Here is a 24,296-nt window from a genome sequence, read left to right on the forward strand (position 1 = left end):
TCTTGTGTATTATTTTCCCAGAATTTTAGTTGCAACATAAAAACTGGGAAAAGGCCCTGGGTTCGAAGCCTGGCTGTTGGAGGGTATTATGTGTTCTTTGAAAGTGCACATTCATTTGCACTATATTCATGTTCATATACGAGTGAACTCCAGTGCCACTTCTATTACTCCAACCTACTACTACTATCTTTTATCAACCGAACAGTTGGTGCCTCCCTAAAACACCCCTCTCACCATTCAAACTAAATGAGGGCCTCACGCATTTCAAAACGAAACTATATATATCAAAGAAAGAATCCTTCAAGGAGTCCCACTTAAATATCTGATCACTTGCACTTGTGGGCCACAGGAACTGCAGTCTCTCATCCCCAACCACATAACATAGTTACATCATCTTGTTACCTTTCAAGCTCCAGAGTGAACATGTTGTGTGCATTTGTGACTATCCCCAAGGCTATATTACTGAACAAGAGACCATGAATGAAACAAAAATGGAAAATACAAGAAAAATATGATCTATAAGTTTCTAAGGAGATAAATTTTTTTTTATCTATCTACACATGTATATACATACACGTCCACACATGCAAATATACATACCTGTACATATTTCAACGTATACATATATACATACACACACAGACATATACATATATACACATGTACATAATTCATACTGTCTGCCTTTATTCATTCCCATTGCCACCTTGCCACACATGAAATAACAACCCCCTCCCCCCTCATGTGTGCGAGGTAGTGCTAGGAAAAGACAACAAAGGCCCCATTCGTTCACACTCAGTCTCTAGCTGTCATGTAATAATGCACCGAAACCACAGCTCCCTTTCCACATCCAGGCCCCACAGAACTTTCCATGGTTTACCCCAGACGCTTCACATGCCCTGGTTCAATCCATTGACAGCACATCGACCCCGGTATACCACATCATTCCAATTCACTCTATTCCTTGCACACCTTTCACCCTCCTGCATGTTCAGGCCCCGATCACTCAAAATCTTTTTTACTCCATCTTTCCACCTCCAATTTGGTCTCCCACTCCTCCTCGTTCCCTCCACCTCTGACACATATATCCTCTTGGTCAATCTTTCCTCACTCATTCTCTCCATGTGACCAAACCATTTCAAAACACCCTCTTCTGCTCTCTCAACTACACTCTTTTTATTACCACACATCTCCCTTACCCTATTATTACTTACTCGATCAAACCAACTCACACCACATATTGTCCTCAAACATCTCATTTCCAGCACCTCCACCCTCCTGCGCACAACTCTATCCATAGCCCACGCCTCGCAACCATACAACATTGTTGGAACCACTATTCCTGAAAATTGATAAGATGTAGTATTTAGCTGTAATTCTTATTTAAACTTTGTATTACTGGCAGAGACAGACATTACAGTGGCCAACTTTTAAGCTAACCATGGCCATAGTAGGTATGTGATACAGAGGTTTACTGAGCACTGCAAGATCTAGCTATTCCAAGCAGCCAACATGCAAGAAACCAAAGTAATCTCTACAAGAGACCAGTAGAAAACTGACCGCAACTATGAAAAGTGACTATGGTTATCAAGTCAGACTGAAGAGTAGAAAAGTTGAATTTTTTTTTGACTGGACTCTGTCCAGCAAACTCAAGGAACCAGAGATATCCAAAAAGTAATAATAGTACTCTAGACCCAGATGAATCGAACATTGTTTAGGTAACATGACCAAACCTCACTGCTTTTTTAGAGCCTAAATTTTGTTATTTGTGTAATGCGGGATCTCAAACTTCTATTTATTACAGTGATACCATCAAATACTTGTATTGTACCAAGTAGTGAAACTACAGAGCCATCAAAGGAGTTGGCAGTTGTAGAAAGCAGGTTTTATGGGTGTTAAATTTAACTAGCTTACTAAGTATATCTGATTGTGAAAATACGAGACAGCAAAAAGAGAAAAAATGAACAAACTTAAAATATGTAGATTAATAAAGTTTTGAATCAACAAATGAGTGAAGCATCATACAGGAGAGAACCTCGAAGAGCAACACTGCTAACAGGTGAAGACATTAGTTCAAGTTTTAAAAATGAATCAACAGAGAAATACCTGTATACATACAACTGATACAGAAAAGCAGACAGGAGTCCTTTGTGTGCATGTGATGGAGTGGTACAATAATTTGGCATAAATTTTTTCAGCAGTGGTGCAATTTCTACTCAATATGGATGCAACAACTTACAATATCCAGCGAAGTGTGTTCTTACAATAAATCAAATAACTTGCATAGATTTCTAACAATCCAAGCCTTAAGTAGTATTGTATTTACACATTCATAGTTATTTTCAAAAAGGCATAGTTTAATGAAAAGTATAAGACAGATATTTGTTGATTTTTAATTAACATGATCACATTTCATGGACTTTCAGTTATAAGCAAATTAACTTGTACAACTAAAGCTGAGGATGACAGCAACATTATCAACAAAATCTCTGGTCTGCATGTGTAATATATATAAGCATCACATCAGTATTTGATATCATGTTGGACCACACTACATAACTTTCCTGAAAACTAAACCTATAATACTGTACATAAGGATATATTCTTTTCTTTCATACTATTCGCCATTTCCCGCATTAGCGAGGTAGCGTTGAGAACAGAGGACTAGGCCCTTGAGGGAATATCCTCACCTGGGCCCCTTCTCTGTTCCCTCTTTTGGAAAATTAAAAAAAAAAAAAAAAAAAAAGTGAGAGGGGAGGATTTCCAGCCCCCCGCTCCCTCCCCTTTTAGTCGCCTTCTACGACACGCAGGGAATACGTGGGAAGTATTCTTTCTCCCCTATCCCCAGGGATAATAAGGATATATAACATGGTAAAAAAGTATTTTTTTTTCAAACATATTCGCCATTTCCTGCATTAGCGAGGTAGCAGTAAAAACAGAGGACTGAGCCTTAGAGGTAATATCCTTACTTGGCCCTCTTCTCTGTTCCTTCTTCTGAAAAATTAAAAACAGGAGGAGAGGATTTCCAGCCCCAACTCCCTCCGCTTTTAGTCGCCTTCTACAAAACGCAGGGAATATATGGGAAGCATTCTTTCTCCCCTATCCCCTTTTATTATTCATATCTAAAACTTTGTATAAATTTCACAATAGTGCATCATAAAGTTCTGATCATGTATGAAAAATTCTATAATCCTCAGTACCAGGAACATTTGGCAGTGTCATTAGCATGGTATGCAGAGGTGATTAATTTTGCCATAAAAAGATTCACATTTGTAAACTCCTTGCTAATGATGACAATAACATAATATATGTGGCCATTAATAAAAGAAAAAAAGTGGAAATGCCTGTACTCTAGCACATGAAACATTCCATATCACAGTGGCAAGAGTTACTACAACATGCTACGTAAAATAGAGGCAAATGGGAAATACCAAATAGATAAAACGGTATGAGCAATGAGTTAGGTATAGGCTTGTCCAATGTCCCTTAAACAGATCATCTACAAAATGAACATGTAAAAATTCCTATGAACAACCTTAAGAACCCATCCATTTTCATAAAGCAGATTCTACTTGATGTTCCTTCAGGACTGAACCTTAAGGACTATATTCAGAAATACTGGTAGGAGTGATCACAATGGACCAACCATTTTCACAAGTCTTAAATTCCCATCTGAATTCAAATAAATCACAGGTTATCTTACTCATATCAAATGAGGCATGCACAGATTCCATATATAACCCACAAATATAATCAGCCCAAGGAAACATCTAAAACCTGCTGCACAGGAGCAACAATGGCAGAAATACTGTGCATGTTCACACAGCTGCTACATCTCAGGTAAATACAGTCTTATAGGACTTGGATGATGATAACAGCCAAATATAATCATACAGGTAATTGTACATGTTACAAGACCAAAAAGAATGACTCGAGTGGAGCATTAAAGGAAGACTCATCTACAAGGACTGTGAAATCAAATGAGAGGTTGCTGGGTATGTGCTGCTGTTGAATGGCACCAGCACACCAGGATATTAATGTCTCGATGTCATACACAAGTTTAAATATCTATGGCACGCTGGGCTTAAATGGCTGTGGTTGTTCAAAGGGTAAGAACTTTCTTTTACTTTTCTAATTTTGCTAAAATTCCTCCAACTGTATGAGAAACCTTTATTACCCCTAAAATGTTCTAGGATTTCAAATTCACCAAGCCAAAAGCCACAAAATTCATTTATAAAATAGCAACCAACATATAAAGGTTTATGATATAGGAAGATTGGACAAGTAAATATAAGTCAGACTGCATGTCATTTACATGTATCCAGCTAAGAACAACCCGAAATGACGCTTCATCTACCAATGGTAATAATGTCAAAATTTGCTAGCCGAGGGAGCATTTCCTTTCACAAATTCAGGTATAAATTTTGAAGATTTTTTGCCCTTCAAATAATAGACATACCAAAACAATGTTTTCAAGGACCTTCATAAACCCTGTCTGGAAATTACTTGTTGGAAAATGCTTTACATGAGAAGTAGCACTCAAATGATCTAACAATATGAGAATAATCGATTAACTCCTGAATCGCCTAACCATGATAATCTAGGGGACACTCTGGGCAGGGGCTTCTCAAATACTAAAAAAAAAAAAAAAAAGTAATCAGTTAATTAGAAATATCAAAGAAACTCTAAAGGGAAAAATCTGTGAAATTATCCACATCTGCTGCTGTGCAGACATTTACATTCAGTGCATAACATTTGTCTGGTTTATCACTGTTTGCTGAATTCTGCTAATCAATATAAAACACATTTATGTCTTATCCACCATCACAAATGGTTTACTGAAGCAAAAATAACTTTCCTCAGTGCTGGCAACTCGACAGTTACCATACCATTATCACTATAATTAGTGCTCCAAAGACTAATGTTAATTTGCCACTAACTGATGTTGGGCACATTCCAACTGCATACACTTCTAAGTGTTATTTAGGTTGCTGGGCCACTAAGATTCTTTCCCAGGGCTAATTATAAATGCCTGACTTGTGACACAAGGTATGCCATTCAATTTACATGACAGTGGGAAACGGCAATATGTACAAGGACAGATAGGGTCCACAGTGCAAGACATTATGCTTTAAGGGTAACATTATAATTCTAGGATTTTCATTTGGTACCAATTAGTTGCTTGTGACATAAGGCACCTCTCTGTGCCAATAAAATATGCCAACGAATCTACATAAGGATAGGAAGTGGCAATCTGTACAAGTCTCCATACAAAAAAATGTAAAAGTATGGCTGGTGTCCTTCACAGGAGAAAAAACTTACAAAAATTCATCCTTTCTAGTAACATACTCAGCAAATTTCACTGCAGTAAGTCAAAGACAATCATCTTTCTAAGAAAAAAACAACATAATCTATTAATGTGTGACTGATTTATCAGTGTCTGGAAATGGCTGACCCTCCAACAATTGGGAACAGCAAATTCCAACCGATATATGTTACACAAAGAATCCGAGCAAGAGATGACCCTTCATGCTGGGAGCAGGAATATAAGCCTGAGGTTTATGAGAGGGGAGATAGAGAGATGAAAGGATTTTGCAATGAAAAATGTTGGGAATAGATCCACTTGCCCTAATCACCTAAAGAAGCACTACTCTGAGAAAGTACTGGCTTGGGAAAATCCAGTCTCTCTACAGCCTTTCTGTATTGAAATTCAATGGAACGAATAAAAAATACTGTAATTGGTGACATTCTAGAACATAATCTACAATTTCATTTCCTATTACACTGTCTTGGGGTATAGTATGAAAGTGTGAAAAAGAGGACAAGGACAGGATGGTACATATGAAGGAGGAAATGAAGGACTGTATCAAAGAGAGTACAGGGATAAGTTCAAGACTGACATATATGAGAATGAAAGAAGACTATGAGAGGTGGGTGATCACCAGTGCTTATGCACCTCAAAACGAGAGAGGAGGAAAAGGGAAATGTTCTAGGAGAGGCTGAGTACTTCAGCAATTCTGATGCAAGGAACACAGGCCTCGTGGAGGGAGATTTGAATGCAAGTGTGACACGGCAGGTGAGGGTATAACTAAGGGGCGTGGGGTACCCAGTGCAAATGGATATAAAGAAAAGCTTGTAAAGTTATATGCTGAAAATGGACTGACCTATTTCCAGGAATTTGTAAAGCACTAGAATGTAATGGCTATTCAGAACTTTTCAGCATGATTAGTGACTAAGGATACTTGGCTTAAGAAAATGTGTATATATATATGTATGTATGGGCAAGTGGGGCTAAAGGTCAAATGGCACTATAAGACTATGTATCAACTGATAGGCATGCAAAGGGCAGGTCAATGAATGTGAATGTGCTTATAGAGGCAGCAGGTGGGATTTAGGGAGTAAATGAACCAAGGAGTGAAAATCATTTAGTGAAGAGGTACTTGCATTTGTAATGAAATGTATAGTACTTGGTAGCAAGTGGTGGGATGAGGAAGTGAGAGAAAATAGGTGTATGGTTGGTACCTGCAGGAAAGAAGAGCAAGTGAATGGGAGGTGTACAAAAAACAACAAGAGCCCGTCAAGAGGAGAGTACAGAAGCTGAAAAAGTGGTCAAATAAAAGACAGAGAATATCAAGGAACTTTAGGGAGAATTACACACGACAACTAGAGAAAGGATATGAACAGTTGTGGCCTTTCTTCATCTGTTCCTGGTGCTACCTAGCTAATGTGGAAAACTGCAATCATGTATCATAAAAAAAGTTTTGTTAAGGAGTGAATAGTGGTAGAAGAATGAGAAGAAATTGAAGTGACAGAGGATACAAATGAGGAAATGGTAGGAGACCATAGGTGAAAAAGATATTGAGTGAATATTCTGAAGCCATTTAAATGAGTAAGATGACTCAGTAGTAGATGTGGTGTGTGTGGAAAGAAATGGTATGCAGGTCGAAAGTTATGCTTGAATTGTTTTTTAAAAATAGAAGAGGTGATGAAAGACTTATACTAGACAAAATGAGACAGAGCAGGAGTGAATGGGATTGCAGCAAAATTTCTCAAGAAAAGGGGTGACAGCACAGGTGAGTAGCCAGTCAAGATTTTCAATGTATGCATTGTGAGGTGCCAGAGGACTGGCAAAATGCTTGCCTGATATAGAGGCAAAGTGGATAAAAGTGAATGGGTAAGTGTTATTGAGGTTGGAGAAATGCATAGAGCATCAAGTTTCGGAAAATTATTGCGACTATCAGTCGTACAGGATAAAGGAACTAAGAGTTTGCTTGAAAACTGTGAAAAATACTTACAGAAAATTTTATGTGGCATTTATAGGCCTGGAGAAAGCATACAATAAAGCTGACAAGCATTGTGGATGGCATCATTCACATATGGTGTGGGAAAAAGGTATTTAATGCAGAAGAGTTTTTATTGTACTTAATACAGCGAAGAGTTTTTATAAGAGAGTTAAGTATGTTTGCTAGCAGGAAGGGAAGAGGGTGAGTGGTTCAAAGTGAAGATGAGTCTCCAATGGCATATGAGGTCACCAATGCCATTAAATGTTTTCATGGACTGAAGTGTTGCCAGACTGCCCACTTGACTTTAGACTGCCAGTCAAAAGTCATATTTGGTAAGACTGTATCATCATTTGACAAGAGTACATTTTGTCAAACTCGCTTTAAGCGAGTCCATCCTGTCCCTGCCACTCGGTGTCTCATAGCCCCCTGCAGCAGAAGCCCTTGGAGTTTCATGACTTATTGGAATCTTAGTATTATACAATAACAGAAAACAGAGTGGAGGAAGGTAAACATGAGGATTTCTGAGCTAGAAGCAGGTCTACAGTACACTGGGAAGGAGAGGGGCCTAGGAAGCGAGTCATTTGCTGTTTGTAGATGAGACAGTTATAGAGGCAGACCTCCTGAGAGAAACTCCAGAAGCTGATGTCTGAGTTTGGGAGTGTGTAAGGAAAGAGGAAGTTAAAGTCAACATCAACAAATGGTAATAACGTGTAACGTGGGGTCGAAACAGAACAGTATGAGTATGGGAGCATGGAGTATTTTAAGTACTTGGGAACGAACAAGTTTGAAGGAACCATGGAGGTAAAGCAAGCAGAGTCAGGGAGAGCACTATGGTCCTTGGTGCACTGAGGAATAGGTGAAAATATAGGTCACTGTCTGTTAAGGAAGAGATTCATATGTCTGGGTTCAGTAGTCCCAGTGGAGCCACATGAATGAGAGTCTTAGGTACTGAGTGTTTAAAAGAAAGAAAAATGATGCATGTGTAATAAATGAAATGCCTGAGGACAATACATAGGGTCAGGTATGTAGATCATATAAGGAATGACAATGTAGGAGCAAGGTGTTGTTGAAAGTATGGTTTAATTAAGAAGGCAAACCATGGTATGATAAAAGTCTGGAAATTTCAGAAGGATGAACAAAAGACAACTGACTTTGAGGATCTACATGCTAGTGCTGGAAGAAGGAAGGGAAGAACACATTGGATATGGAGGAATGTAGAGAGAGGCTTTGAGGTATCAGAGTCTAAACATTCTGGAGGGTGAGGCATGTATGGGATGGAATGGATTGGAATGATGTGATACACACAGGAATGAGATGATGAGCTATCATAGGGCTGATTAAGGGCATATAAAGCAGTGAAGATCAACCATGGAGTTCTCTACAGGATGTGGCAGTAGAAAGTAGACTCTGGTTTGGGTACATTAAACAAGACAGCTGACAGCTAAAGAGTGGCCATGAACAAATGAAGCTGTTGTCATCACTTCCTGGTGCTACCTCTATAATCAGGAGATAGCAAACAAGAGTGAAACTAAAAAATGAGAGGCCTTATCATCTCACTAGTTTCTCTAATCAATTTCTTAGAAATTCAATGGCATGTCAGTAAATATCTTATCATAAAAATATAATTGAGTGTGTATGTGTTATGCTGCATTCAACCAACACTCACAAGTTATCTATCAGAGATAGCAAATAACTTTTAACATCATCTTTAACCCAGCAAAGAATTCTATGCGCAATAACCTCTGGTAAAAAAATACTAAATAGCCGCTGAAGCAATCTCTAAATATAGAAACACATTGTATAAAAATAAGAAAACTCCTTATAAGTATTTCATTAAGAAAATAATCTGCTTTCAAGTTCCTGAAAAGGATCTATTATTAAATAAATTCCTAATCAAATGAAGTCACAAAAATATATCCTATCTAAAGCTAACCCACTTGTGATTATTACATGCAAACATTTAATTTTTTCATAAAAATCAATAAACTAACACTTAACCCTTAAACACAAGAGGTGTACACGGTGACTGTTCTTGAGGTGCTAACAGTTTAAGAAGAGCACTATTCTGTGGTTCTCTCTGACCTCTCGACAACAGTATGACATTTGTATAGCTACTAGGCATCACCTTAGTTTCTTCCCTATGATGACAGTGTGAGTGGAAAATCATGGAAAACCAGAGATGCCTCAAACTGACAATGGCTGCCAAGCACCTTCCTCCACCATTTCCCTGGGGGATCTCCACAATAACTTTAGCATCATACCACAGCCATATAAGGTATGATAGCTCACTATTTTGCACATACCCTTTACTTTTAGACATCCTTCTTTCATTCTAACAGAGGCAACAGAAAATCTGAATTATACACACCCTCTATAACCATTCCTCCATTGCTCCTATGGAGGATCTACGGATGAATTTCAGGCATTGCATCAAACAATGTAAGGTATGTTAGCCCACTTTTTTGTACATTCCTTTACTCTTAAATGCATTTCTTTCAACATAAATGCGAAACAAAATCTGAATGATATATCCTTCAAAACTCTTCCATCACTCCCATGAGAAATCTACATGGTAGCCTCAGCATTATACCATTGCCATATAAGGTATGCTAGCTTACTGTTTTGTACATATCTCTCACTTCAACATGTAACTAATCCATTTCATAATGGGAAACAAAATCTGAAGACATTCTTGTCCAAACTATGTATAAATTTTATGTTCACCCAAGTGTTTAAGGGTTAATTCTTTTAGGTTTTACGAAAGTCAATTCTTTGCAACTGCTTCAAGAGACATCCTTACAAAAAAGATAAGCATCAGAAAATAAGAATCTTATGCAGTTATGCTATAACACACCAATTATTACAAGATTATCGGTGAATACACTGTGGGTTAACTAGAAATCTAATGATTAAAATGAAATAAAGTTAGCCAAAGATGCAAGTCTTTTTATTCACCAATAACTTGGAAAAAGAGAATCAAGTACATTTACTTATCAAACTTCAACAAATGATCTTATGTCCTAAACAAATCTTTTCATATTTTCAAAAATTATGATCATAGATTTTTCTGATTTTTCAGGTAAAAGCACATCTAACAATATACTGTACATTCATGATCAATTACAAAAACTCTGTAATGTGCCAAAGAAACTGCATGAACAACTCTATCATCAAATGTGACAAAACAAGCAACTTCAATGCTCCCTACATCAGCTGCTAAGAAACTTTAAGCTGGTGCACCTGGAAAATCAAAATAGTTTGTAATTAACAAAAGCAACGGTGATATGCATGAACAGTCTCTCTATAAAACCCAACCCTAACTTTTCAACAAATGTACACTGCTACTCCTTGGTGTGACGATGAGAGACAACCTATTTTTAATGGTTTGCTTGGTCTTAACCTGGAACAAGCATTTGTCTTCAGATAGCCTTCCTATTCTTTCCTTTATTGAAAAATTGATGATACATAATCTGTAATGGGAGTATTCTCCACCAAGGCTCTCTTCATGTACAGATACCCTCATCAGGCCCGATCTACTGCTAATATTACTACAAAGTTAAAAGAAACTACTGCTGCTGCTGTTACTACCAAAACTTTCTAATTCTACTACTACTACCACCACTTCCACTGTTACCATCAACACTACCACTATGATTACTATCTCCACAATCACCATCACTACTGCTATCACTACCATAACTAATACTAACATTACAGCTATCACTATTACTACTACTAGCAGTACCACCACCACTGACAGCATGTCAACCAGAGTATTCCACATCATCCTAATTCACTCTATTCCTTGCATGCCTCTCACCCTCCTGTATGTTCAGGCCCCAATCGTTCAAAATCTTTGTCACTCCATCCTTCCACCTCCAATTTGGTCTCCCACTTCCCCTTGTTCCTTCTACCTCAAACAAATATATCCTTGGTCAATCTTTCCTCACTCATTCTCTCCATATGTAAAAACCATTTTAACACACCCTCTTCTGCTCCCTCAACCACACACTTTTTATTTCCATACATCTCTCTTACCCTTTCGTTACTTATTTGGTCAAACCACCTCACACCACATACTGTCTTAAAACATTTAATTTCCATAAATGGTTGAAACCATTACAAGGCATTTTACTTACCAAGAGATCCCGTGCCCTATCAGGAACGAGATTTTTTTTGCACCACTCATAAATGTATGCAGCAGTCTTCTGTACATCATTAACTTTCAAAGCTCCAACCCACACTCCCTGCACTTTGTCTGTACCTGGAGTGATCTCGCTTATACAGTACAGGGCTTCTTCACCTGAAATGTCAAGGGTATATATCAGGAGTTACAACTGTAAATATATAATATATTGAATAAGTATAAATTTACATTCATGCTGAACATTCTACAACTTACTGGTTTCACCATCTATAAAGATATCAATCACAAAAATAGGTTATTACAGGCCCTATTCCATACCATGACAGTTCCTGGGGTGATCATACTCATATCTATATAGTTTCTTCATCTGAAAAATAGAGCCAATATTCCCAAGGGAATGAAGTATGTCTACCTCAAAAGTACCACTCACCATAACTTTCAATACATAGGATGACACCACCATGTGAATCTTTAAAATACCTTCAATAAATCTATATTTACATCACCTTCAACAAACAACCCATCACATCATCTTTAACATTTAACACATCTTCATTACATCCTCAGTACACTTAAATGTAATTGAACTCAACAAAATCATCTTTAGTACAGTCTTGAACCTGGTCTCACTTCATCTCCAACAAACATATCTTCATTTCACTCTTGACAAAGCATCTTTACTACATCCTAAAAAAAACATTTTTGCCCACTCATAAATTCTTAATACTTTAAACCTGGACCCTTCAAGGTTGTGCTAATCTTAAAGGCATGTTGAAAGATATTTGTCAGAAGCCATGAGTCTTGCCCATATGAAAGAAATGAAGGCCTTAAGGGCTCAGTTACCCTCAATACGTTGGAGAGAAGATTAAATGTGTTAAGTGTGATTCATGAAACCTTCACTGAATACAAAACACTTCTTTATGTCTGGACATTGTGATGCAACTCCCTCTTTGAACCACTACTAACCCTGTGGGAAAATTAGTCGTTCTGAAAAAGAAAACTACCTTCTCCTAGGATCAAGCTAAGGATGCCTTATACCTGCTGATGTGCCAGTAATGGTCAATGGGGACACAAACCAGATGGCAAAGGCTTGTCTGACTGATGTTCGACCCTGGGTTGCACATCAAAGGAGTGGTAATCAGTCCTAGTGCTAAAGGACCACACTATTTTAGTCCCAACCTCTGTGTATTCCCCCCGTTTGTGAGCCATACACTAAGTCTTAATATAAGAGAAAAATAACCAAACAAGGTAAGAGTGTGGAAGAGGAAAGTTTGGGTATGAGGAGAGAATGCAGGACAGGGAATTTACAAGGAAGAGTGCATGATGGTACAATAATGGGGTTGATGTAAGAGAAGAAATACCTGTGACACGGAGAAACAGAGTGGAATGAGTACACGAGGGATATAAATGGTGGAATAATGCATGAAACGGCATATGCGAGGGAGGAATGTAAGGACAGGGATAAGAGGAGACTTTTGTCATGGCCATCCTCTTCCTGAGGGGAATGGGAAGCAGAGATTTAGTTAGATGGAAAAACTGTAAGTCTATGTATGTAGTAAGTGACAATACAGTAATCCTCACAGACACATCTTATGCTACATACTTAAAGAGCATGTGCTCTCAGTAGTGTTCATGAACAATGCCCAACCTTTATATTTCAAATAAAAATCAATTACATATACCTAAAGGTTCATCTACATAAGTCAAGGATACTTTTCCATGTTAGTATGGAAGTAGATGGAAAGCCAAGGCTGGTTGTAACTGTGTCAAGAAAAAATGAGGTGCACCACTACAAACTCTGGGATGATGACATCATTACAGAGGTGGCTGATTGGTCTGAATCCAGACAGGGACCAAGCTATGCTTTTAAGCACCCAGCACATGACTTATGAGGGGTGAGAAGCATATGGCTCACGAGCAAGACAAGGGGTTAAGAGGCTTTCAACCCCTTGAAATCAATGATATCTCTCATACATCATGAAGCAAAATCCAACCCTGGAAGGAAATACCATGGGTATACATTAATTCAAACTCCCTGATTACAAAAAAAAAATTGTCACCCACACCATATTTTTCTTGATTACTTACACTTTGCCAAATATGTATGCAAAAACAAAAATCTTTATGCTCTTTCTCCGTTTGGAAAATCAGATCAAAAGTAGATGAGTAAAAATGGTTATCAGGTAAAGATGGCAAATACATACACTTACCTTGCACAAGAACATGCCATAGCTCAACGTAGCGGAGGTTGACACCATAGAGGTAACAATGGTCCCGTGAGAAATAATGTTGGCTCCCATCTTCTCCCTGGAGTCGTCCAACATTAGAGTGAAGTTCTATAATTGTGCCTCTCAAGTGACTCTTCCTCATTCCATCTTCCCAAAGCTCACTGGTATTTTCGCTACAATTTCTAAAATATGATTTAGCAGATACTGCCAAAGTATTTGTCATGTTATGCAGCGAGTCCTCCACAACATAAGAATCAAATTTGTTTTTACTACGAGATTGCCCATTTATGGTAGTAACTAGATGACTTTTGTCTTTGGATATTGCTTCTGGTTGAGTGTGAGTCATAGTTTTTGGTAAAATGCTTCCATGTGATCCACAAACACACTGAAAATGATGTGGAGAAGGTCTATGGTCTGTCAGTTGTAAAAGTTCAATAGGTGACTTACCATTACAACATGACTTATCAACTGGAGTTACATGGACACCACTAAGATCAACCTTGGATAAATCCTGCGTCCCAGGTGGAGGAATATGTGATGGCTTGCTACCAACCCAGCCACATGTTGCTTCTAGACTGACAGTATAGCCACAAACCTCTCGGTGTGGTACAGGTACAACAAAGAAATTACATGGTCGTGCCTGAAGAACTGATACTTTGGTTTTTTTATTCATGGGACTCAAGTCAATGGAAATATTTTTACGAGCAAATTCTATGTAGACTTCTCCTTCAAGCTGGATACTATGCCACTGAGCAACTCCACCACCCTTACATTTGTCTATGATTCGCCCAGTTATGTGTTTACCCACATACTTGTGGCCACTCTCTTCACTTTCACTTTCTGATTTATCAAGAGTCTTTCTAGCCCCAGATCCTTCTTGGGAATTCTGCAAGGCTGTCACTGAAATATCTTGGAGGGATGTTTTCTCCAGTTTCTTTCTGACTTCTTTCACCCGTGAAACTGTTATTTCATCAAGTTCCGTCAGCAAACGACTATCTTCTGATGAGCATGGCCCAATTATATGATGTGGTTTCTTGCCAAGCCATACCACAGAAGCAATCATGGTTACTTGACAGCCATCTAACTCCTGCTTGGGAGTTGGGTGAGCATAGAGACCACACTGTAATGATTGATCAATGAGGGATAGAGACACATCAGCAGTCACACCCCAGCCATCAATCCACATCACAGAGTGATGAAAAAGGACATAGGTGTATTCCTGTGACTTATTACTGACACACTTAACAATACCATATTGATCTTTGGCAGTGGTAATGAAACCACACATGAATTTGTCAACTGAACCTGTTCCTACCGATGACATGTCTTCCACTGAAGCTGGCCTAACTAAGGATAAGATATCAGAAGCCCAATCCTGAACCTTACTAGAAGTCCCAAACAAAAGTTCTTTCACAATCTTGTGTTGGTCATTATGGTGCCAAACTGAAACAGCCCAATACCTCACTTTTTTTCCCTGAAACTCTTTTGGTGTAATAGGAAATGCAAGTACAGACCACAATGATGATGTTAAAATGCTGCTTAAGCTATTCAGGTTAAAACCGTTGTGCACTCTTGCTCCATCTAGGAAAAGAGCATTGTTCCAAAATGCAATTTCAATATTTCCTTTGTCAGTCTTACTGGTAATCACCCCTACAAATTGAGACAGACGAGTAACATTACCTATAAAGTAGGTAAAAACAACCTTTGGTACAGGGAATCTATCTAATTTTTCTAATTTTTTTAGCTGTATTCCGTAGCATTTTTCTGTCTTAAAATTCTTTAAATCAGCTGGCTCTTGCCCAGTCCAAACACACAGTGCCTCATAAATAACCAGACAATTAAATATTATTTTTGGTTCTTTCAAAGGTACTATCCAGGCCTTTAACACTATTTTACTGCCACTAAAGAACTCTGTTAGAGAAGTGTATTTGTTTTCAAATTTTTCACCATTTACATAAAATATCTTAATAGAAAAGGCAACAATGTTCTTAAACCATGTCATGAGTCCTTGATAATCATTTGTCATCAGTATGCTTCCACTAATGATACTTTCCACAACATGTGGCTCATTAACACACAAAAAGTTGTCTTCTTTGTAGCTTGTCAAGCCTTGATATTTATCCATTTGAAAATCTTCAATGATGTCCAATTCCCTTGGTTTTAAGTAATGTGTGGTTTTCGAATTTGTATCGGATGAATCAATCTCTCGAGGTGGGCTCTTTCCACCATTTATAACCTGTGTTAGTTCTTTAGGTGAAGATCCTAAAAGTGAGGGCTTTTTACCTATCCATACCGTAACTGCTTCCATTGTTACAATAAACCCATCAATATCTTTGGACGGCATTGGTTTAGCATACATATTACACTGACGATATTTATCTATTGCATTCAAGGTTACATGTTCTGGCAATAATTCCCCATCCAAGTACAGGACTGACTTGTGGAAATACAAGCAAGTGGCCTCCACTTGGGTACTTCCACTTTGTATGATTCCATAATTCTGTGAAACCTTCATGATCCACCCAGACAGGTGTCGACCTAGTTCTTTTCCAAGGGAATTTTCTCTTTGTCCATTACTTCTGTCATAAGGTGTATTGATTTTGGGGTCACTGGCCTCTGAAACAATTCTTTGGAAAACATCCATCATAATAAAATGTTGGTACTGGTACTGCCAGAGAGCAATCGCATGGTACCGAAGATTTCCCATTTGATTTTCCAAGGATACAGGGTAAGCTAATACAGACCACGTGTAAGATTCTAATATCTGTTGTTTATCAAGAAGACTACAGCTGGAGTGGAACTTATATCCATACATATATAAAGCTTTCCTCTTAAAGGATATTTTCACAGTATGTCTGGGACTGACTCTGCTTTTAAGAACACCGGAAGCAAAGGATAAATTTGTGATATTTCCCATGAAGTGAGTAAACCTTTTCGTGGAGTTAGAGTCACTAGTTTCCGTTAAAGTCCCTGCCAGTTTCCCATCCCCATATTGCCTCTTAATATCTTCCAAGTCTTTTGGTACATTCCCAAACCATACACAAACTGCATACCACACAACAGTAATATGAAAGATCACCTTAGGTTCCGCCAAAGGCACAACCCATGCCGATAAGAGAATTTTTCTATTCTGAAAAAAATCAGAGAGAGACATGTGGCTTCTAAATTTTTCACCATTTATATAAAAACTTTCTTTTGTAAAAGCAATAACATCAACAAAGCTGGTCATGAGTCCTTGTTGGTGATCAGCCAGTAGCAATGAACCTTTCATAATACCCGATTCCTGCTCAACAGGAATAAAGGTTGAGTTCAAAGTGACCTTAGCACAGTTGACATCCTCATCATTTGTAAATGACTTTTCCTGCTGATATTCTTTTCTTACTTCAGCTTGACAATGCAGTCTTTCCAGCTGATCATCCCTTCTCCACGGGATTCTTCCTACAATATCCCATTCGTTCATGCGTATAATTCGATATCTTCCCACCTCTTCTCTTACCACTTGCGGCATTTCTCCCTGCCATGCAAATTTTGCCACCCATGTGTCTGATGCATAGTGTTGTTTAGGCCAGGTTGGTAACTGAGGCTCTGGCCCTATAATTTTGGTGTTTGCCAATACTTTTAGTTTAGTGATGTAAGCATGGATCAGAGGATCCAAATCATTAAAGGCCTTTGCTGTTTCCTTTTTGCTGGCTCTTTTTCCAGATATGTAAAAATCAATTACATTCACCATCACATTATTTCTTGTATCCCCAAAAAGTATCTTATCATCAAACTGTTTTATGATCAAACCTGTATAGTAGCTAACAGGCATATAAACAATTTCATTTTGACAATCCCTCATAATGAACTCTGGCATGGAACCCATCCACGCATACTGAGCTTGCCAACGAGACTTTCCTGAAAGCTGGTACGGCCAAGATGGCGGATCCTTATCAGGATACTCAGTCACATACGAATGAAGTTCTGGTGCCTCATCCCATTCACTTTTGGCTACCAGTGCCTCAAGATTTGGTATATCTGTAGTATCTGCTCGTTTCCCATACAAGAACAAGTTCTGCACATTAACCACAGCAACATTCCTTTGGTCAGAGAAAAAAATCTTGTCTTTCCAAAAGGCCCTCACTCTTCCTGTGTAATAATGCAAAACCTTGTTCTCCTTTCTGGGAGAGGTTTCCAAAATAAGTGGTTTTAAATCTGATGCCATATTTGAAATGGAAAGTTACACTTTATCTTATGCCTATCAATAAATGTCTTCATGTATTCCTGTTGCTACATTTCACTTCTAGAGGTGACTGCCATCTCCACTTTGTTGCAATAATTGCTTCTTCTGAAGAATAAAAGAAAAGATGTTGACCATTACACTTCTCCACCATGCCCTGAAAAAGTGAATAAAAACCGAAATCATAAATCATAAACAAATCTCAATTAATTTTTAACAAAATATGTCTGTGAATAAAATAAAGATACTGCTTTTAAGATAAAAAAAATTGCTTAACCCAATATTCCATATTGCATTTTTTCATGAAAATTTATTTGGAATGAAGCAATTCATCACATTTACACAGCACGCACATTCCCTAAGAAAACACTACAACTGTTACATATGAGCTTCCCTATGCCAGTAATGGCATCCCGAGCACACACACACACAACCAGTGGCAGTTATGGCACACCCAACCAGTGCCAGTAATGGAACACCCAAAAGTGGGCTGTCATTGACAAGAGCCTGTGCCAAGCTTAGTATTGGAATATCTTTAAACACACATTCTTTATGTTTGCCTCCTTTCTAGTTACCTATCAACCCTATGCACAATTACATGGTGTGTATGTCTCACATACAGGTGTTTAAGACTGACCGGAGAGGGCAGCAAATGGGAACACTAAACATATAGAATAGGTGTAGTCAACCAGTTAAAGTAGGAATACAATGGAATTTTCCTCTATAATGCTATAAACCATGGAAAGCTGTGTAGGTATGTATATTTGCGTGTGTGGACGTTATGTATATACATGTGTATGGGGGTGGGTTGGGCCATTTCTTTCGTCTGTTTCCTTGCGCTACCTCGCAAACGCGGGAGACAGCGGCAAAAAAAAAAAAAAAAAAAAAATGCTATATAGCGTAGTTTTATGAAAAAACAGCAGCAACTGCAGTTTAATATAACAAAACAATATCAAACAGAAAAATATCAGGAAAATATGAGGATATACTTACTTAATATACATGTAAATAAAAATTAACAGAACCTATGAAAACCTCACCTAACCTCCTAAGTAGTCAAGATTTATTTTCATTGGTCTAAAATATACCAATCACACCCCTGACTAAGCACTATCAAAAGCACATGAATTTTATGGTGGTATATTTCCACAATCAGCTTAGCTACTAGGAGAAATTCTTAAAGGGTTCTGTTCATATCTTACAAGTGAATTACCTTCACCCCACAATTTCCAATAATCAATAAGATAATATTTGTTAAGGTTCTGCAACTGTTGCTGTGTTCTCTAAACTCTACACTAGCTCAGCAGAATAAAAATCACTCAGTATTCAAAGCTAATAGCAATGTGGAGTTAATCTAGACAATTTCCAAGAGAAATGTTAATGACGCATTACTTGTCAATTTGGTTTGTCTGTCATTTCCTCTAGCTATCTTACTAAATTCTTCTTTTCTCCCTTTGCTTCAACATCCTGCCTAATCTGAAGGACCTATTAACTTAAAATTAACTATCTGTCTAAGTTAGTTCTGCTACAAGGAAAAAGTAATTCACTATGTTTTTCAATTCATCAAAAAATAAGCTTGTGCCTAAGAATCTACTTATATATCTGATGGCTGTTCCTAACTGGAACCCCCTTAAGAGGGTGGCCATGGCAATAGTCTCTCTCTAACTATGGCCATGGCAATAGAGTCTATAACTAGTCAACTTGTGGTAATCTATCAAATAGTTCTGGTGAAAAAAAAGGAGTTGCACATCTAATAATCACTACCTATCCTAACCCATCCAGTAATTTTACATGATTCCTATGAAGTGGAAAGTGCTCTGAAATTGTAGAAAAATGTTGTGTTGAATATAATGAATCTAACATAACCATTAATCTAAACTGAATCAAAGTCAAACCAAACCAATCCTAGCAAAGGTCACCCTAGGTTGGCCTACCATATTGTGGCAAACTATGAATCAATGTAACAAAACACATAAGTGGCAGTTGTTTTTTGCCAAGTTTTTGTGGGTAAAAGGCTGCATCACCAAGTCAGAACTCATGGAATTATTCCTTGAATAACAATTCTTGCAAACTTATGTGTAACCCTTAATGCCTCCTCATGGATATCTATGCAAGCTGGGCAATGCCTAACGATGGATATCTATGCAGCAAGTTTCATGCCTCAATTTCAGGGTTATGCATCAAGCCTGTGAGGAAGCTAACCTAACAGAGTACAATAATCTCTCCCTAGTCAGTCATCCTCTAACCATCCAAATGACAGCACATCTGCACGAGTCTTCTAGGAATGAAATTTCACAACTGTTAACTGGATTTACAGGAGTGAGCAGATGACAATATTATTTGATGATTATTTGATTCCAATTATGTAGAGTATTTCATGAACACTGACAATTTAGCCACCAAAAGGTATCCAAGATGAGGCTGGAAAACGTGGAGACAGCATTGCTAAAGCCCTCCTGACCTTAACAACATTGTATACGACTGGTGTACAGTAATTTTACAAACTTTCATAATTTAGCCATTATAAAAATCTAACAATGAACAACAATCACTATAACAAGATGAGGTCCATTACAGAAGATAATGATAATCACTAATCAGTATTTCAATGTAGACAAACCATACAATAAAACATATGCAGCTGCAACATTACAATCAATCTTTACTCTTGCACTTTTAATGTTATTACAGAGAAAGTAGTGGACAAAATATACTTCTGAAAATTTTTGTTATAATATGAATATCTTGGAAATTGTCAGTTTAAATTCATTTTTTAAACAAAATGAAAAAAGTGAGCAGTTAAGAGTTAGAAAGGATAACTGTGGGATGCTACAGGATTACTGCATTAACAACAAACTAATGTTGGCCTTGCAGCACACTTTGTGATCTGCAACTCACAATGGATATGAAATGATCTTAGCACACACACAACTCCCTAACATGTCCAAGAGAGTAAAATTCACATATTCGCACAGCTTATGCAAGATGATGGGCAACTGATGGGCAGCTGAAATGGTTAAAGCAGAAGCGAAAAACTACAAAAGGAATAGTAGAGCTAAAGTAAATCTTAATCAAAGGGATGTGTAATTCTTACATAACAGTATCAATTAGAAATTATACAAGTGGATTCATTAGTCGTTAAAATGCTTTTCTACCAGCAGCATTCACCAGTATATATATTAGGTTTCTCAGACTGGTACTATGTTGTATATAAAGTTAGATATATATACAGATGACCCCCGACTTACGATGATTCGAAATGAATTTTTGACTTTACAATAGTGAAATATTCAACACTATTACAAGACAGACATGCTTTATGTTAGATGATTTTGTCCAAGTGTAGGCTAAAAAAATGTAAGAGTTTTGAGAATGTCTAAGGTAAGCTATGTTAAGCTATGATGTTCAGAAGGTTAGATGTACAGTATTAACTGTATTTTCAACTAACAATGGGTTTCTCGGAATGTAACTACATCGTTAGTCGAGTAGCATCTGTACAGTGAAAGACCCGAGAAACCTAATTAGCCTTTTAAAGTGATAACTGCAAGTGAATAAAGAGTTCTTAAAAGTGTAATGAATCCATTCACATGATTTTTGACAACACTGATACATTTAAACTGCTTTGTCACCAAACTGAAGAACTGTCAGCCAAAATTAGAATGAATATAAAGAATGTTGAAGTTGAAGTCTCAGTATACAAAAAGGTCTGCCTTAAAAATATCAGTTTTGTAATGGCAATGTATTGTATGAAGAATATGTAAGGCTATTAAACTAAGATCTGGTTATCTTTTTCACTTTATGATCACAGTGGGGATGGTTAAGAAAACCAGGAAAAATGAGCAGCTAATCATCTTAGAAGCAAGTGAAATACTTTTAAAAATCAACAGAACCTATGAATACCACCTCACTGAACTTTAATCAAGAGCATAAATGTACATCTATTTTCAACAGTATAGTCAAAATACACCAATATCATTATCAGACATGTCTCTCACATGATGGGACTATCTGTACTTGAAAGTAATTTCCTGAAATAACAACTGAAATAATTATATTTTGATACATTTGTAAGTCATTTTCTAAGGAAGAAATATTCTAAAAGGATATCAACATGAACTTTCAGATAAAAATTATCAAGAGTTTTTCCTTTGAGTGCCACATCGCAGCAAGCATACCGTGACTATCAAATCCAATTTTTTACATAACATTGAAAAGGTGAATATCAGCTGCCTAAAGAAGTTATGGGAGGATTTCTGAAAGTCTGTTCTGTTCAGTTCCACAAATGTTTCATCAACTTTTATCTAAATTAATCCCACATTTTCCACTTCTACACAGCCCTCCACATTGTTACAAAATATCAAATGATGAGAAACCATCATCTACCAGTGTTTAAGAAGTATTCCCTCACTTCTATATAACAAAAGTACTAACATCGCACTCATTTCCAAACACTAGTATATTATAACAAAGCTTCACTTAACTTTTGTGTACATTTTAATACTACTCACTTAAGGCATGCAAGAAAAATAACCAATTTCAGCAAAATACCTGATACAAAAAGGTCATGGATAAATGCACCAAATTGTTCAGATTTACACATCTTCAGGCTTGGAAACATCTGATGACCAAAAATGTAAAAAATATTTCTGTCATCCATCAAACTTTTTCAGCAAAGAAATTTACTCTTTTCAACAGAAGAAGGCAATAACTTTAATGTTAGCTCGGTGCAAAGAAAGTAAGCAATAAAAATTTATATCCAAGCAATCCCACCAAAACCATGTGTGTATACCCACTACCCAAGTGAAAACCTTACACATGATGTAACCTTACACTGAGGCTCCAGTAAAAACCAATGAAACATATGCGTGTGCATGGCTTCTGTATCTCTAAGACACTCAAACTATATGTCAAACATAACCCCAACGATATGTACACCAGGCAATACTCACTATAGATGTTACTGGGTTATGCTTAAATGAGGTTACACTGCAAGTGAAAAATCATCATCAGCGAGACTCTACCACTAGGAGTAAAGTCTTGTCACGACAAAAGGAGTCTACATTACCCTGGTACTGACAGATGTGCAGCCTCAGGCTGTACGAAAATTTCAATAGACCTTGTATAGCACCACGACTCTTTAATGGATATGGTCCTGGGGTAATTATAACTAAATACAACCATAGATTTACATTACCAATGGAACTGATTTCTGGATATATCAAAAAAACACATACAAACATATATTAAGAGATATAGAAGCCATTCACACCTTATACCAACTTATGTCTGGATTAACTTGGACTTTATGTACATGACACTGCCAACCCAAACCACGTCTCGTGACATTAGAACTATACGTACACCATAATACGAATAAAACATACAGAAACAAGATACTTAATGATACCTAACCTATATATATGTATACCATCCTCCCAATGGAACGTATGACAAGTTATTCGGTTTAGACGTATGTACGACAATAACGTATTGTCTGGTGATACTCCAGGTATATACAGAACACACTCATAACGTTGAGTAAATAAACATTTCATGATATTCAAGCTAAATGTATATAACCTCTACCCCAAACGAAAACAATGTCTTGCTGTGGTACTCAATGCACACTCATGAGCTCATGTGCATGTCCTTGACACCCAACCGCGCTGTTAACCTGCCACCACTTCACCCAACACGAAACACCCTCTGTACCATTCATAAAAAGACAAAATGACAAGAAGGCAATGGAAGAAGACGGTGTTATCACCTGAAGTGCTGTCGAACAGCGGTTTAAGAGCAAAGAACTGGCCGCCACGATTGGTGATGGACCAATCCCGGGAGGAGGGACGTGTTGCCAAGTCTCTATTGTTTGTGTTCCTCAACCACCTCCTCCTCCTCCTCATTCTTCCCGCCCACCTCATACACTATCCACTGTCCTGCTATGCGTATGAATAGACCTTTCCTGATATATCCGGCATATTTTTACATCTCTCTAAGGATATACTATGATAATTTGGTATCACCGGTAAACCTTAGGGAGTACCAATGTGTCATATGTAGTCTTTTCGTGCACGCTAAACCATCGTTGTGATTTTATTGCCATTTTTCACATTGAGGTCAGGGTATATTTTGTCAACTTTTGAAGAATAACTATGTTTCTCGAGACTTCGATACAAAGGACCAAGAGGCTTCGTAACACACAACCTTGGACTTTGGACATGGTTAATCTTATTTATCCCAACCATTTTTGTATAGCTTGACAGTAATGACGTCTGATTACGTACATCACTCTCTTTACTGGTCATTATCAGGGAGTACAAAATTTCTTTCGGGTCCCCTTCCCTTCTCCATTAATCATCCTGCTCTTATCCACTTCGGTTTTATGCCATGAGCTGCGGGGCCTAAAGAGGTATGGAAGA

At 37.6% G+C, this 24,296-nt stretch overlaps 1 protein-coding gene across 5 annotated transcripts; it reads right to left on the minus strand.

Moving 5' to 3' along the window:
• Positions 1-2,377: 2,377 nt before the first annotated feature.
• On the minus strand, positions 2,378-23,802 carry LOC139765214 (uncharacterized). Of its 5 annotated transcripts, none has more exons than XM_071692524.1 (4): positions 23,645-23,802; positions 13,641-18,034; positions 11,423-11,586; positions 2,378-10,523 (listed from the first exon to the last, which is right to left on the minus strand). In XM_071692524.1, the coding sequence occupies exons 2-4, from the start codon at positions 17,860-17,862 to the stop codon at positions 10,500-10,502; spliced, it is 4,410 nt and encodes a 1,469-aa protein (XP_071548625.1). In that variant the 5' UTR covers positions 17,863-18,034; positions 23,645-23,802; the 3' UTR covers positions 2,378-10,499. The 5 variants fall into 5 exon arrangements, with proteins under 5 accessions (XP_071548625.1, XP_071548661.1, XP_071548652.1 ...); XM_071692560.1 differs by lacking the exon at positions 23,645-23,802 and adding an exon at positions 23,590-23,635; XM_071692551.1 differs by lacking the exon at positions 23,645-23,802 and adding an exon at positions 23,464-23,584.
• Positions 23,803-24,296: the final 494 nt, after the last annotated feature.

The sequence above is a fragment of the Panulirus ornatus genome, chromosome 4, assembly GCF_036320965.1.
Source record: "Panulirus ornatus isolate Po-2019 chromosome 4, ASM3632096v1, whole genome shotgun sequence".
In the NCBI taxonomy this organism is placed as follows: domain Eukaryota; kingdom Metazoa; phylum Arthropoda; class Malacostraca; order Decapoda; family Palinuridae; genus Panulirus; species Panulirus ornatus.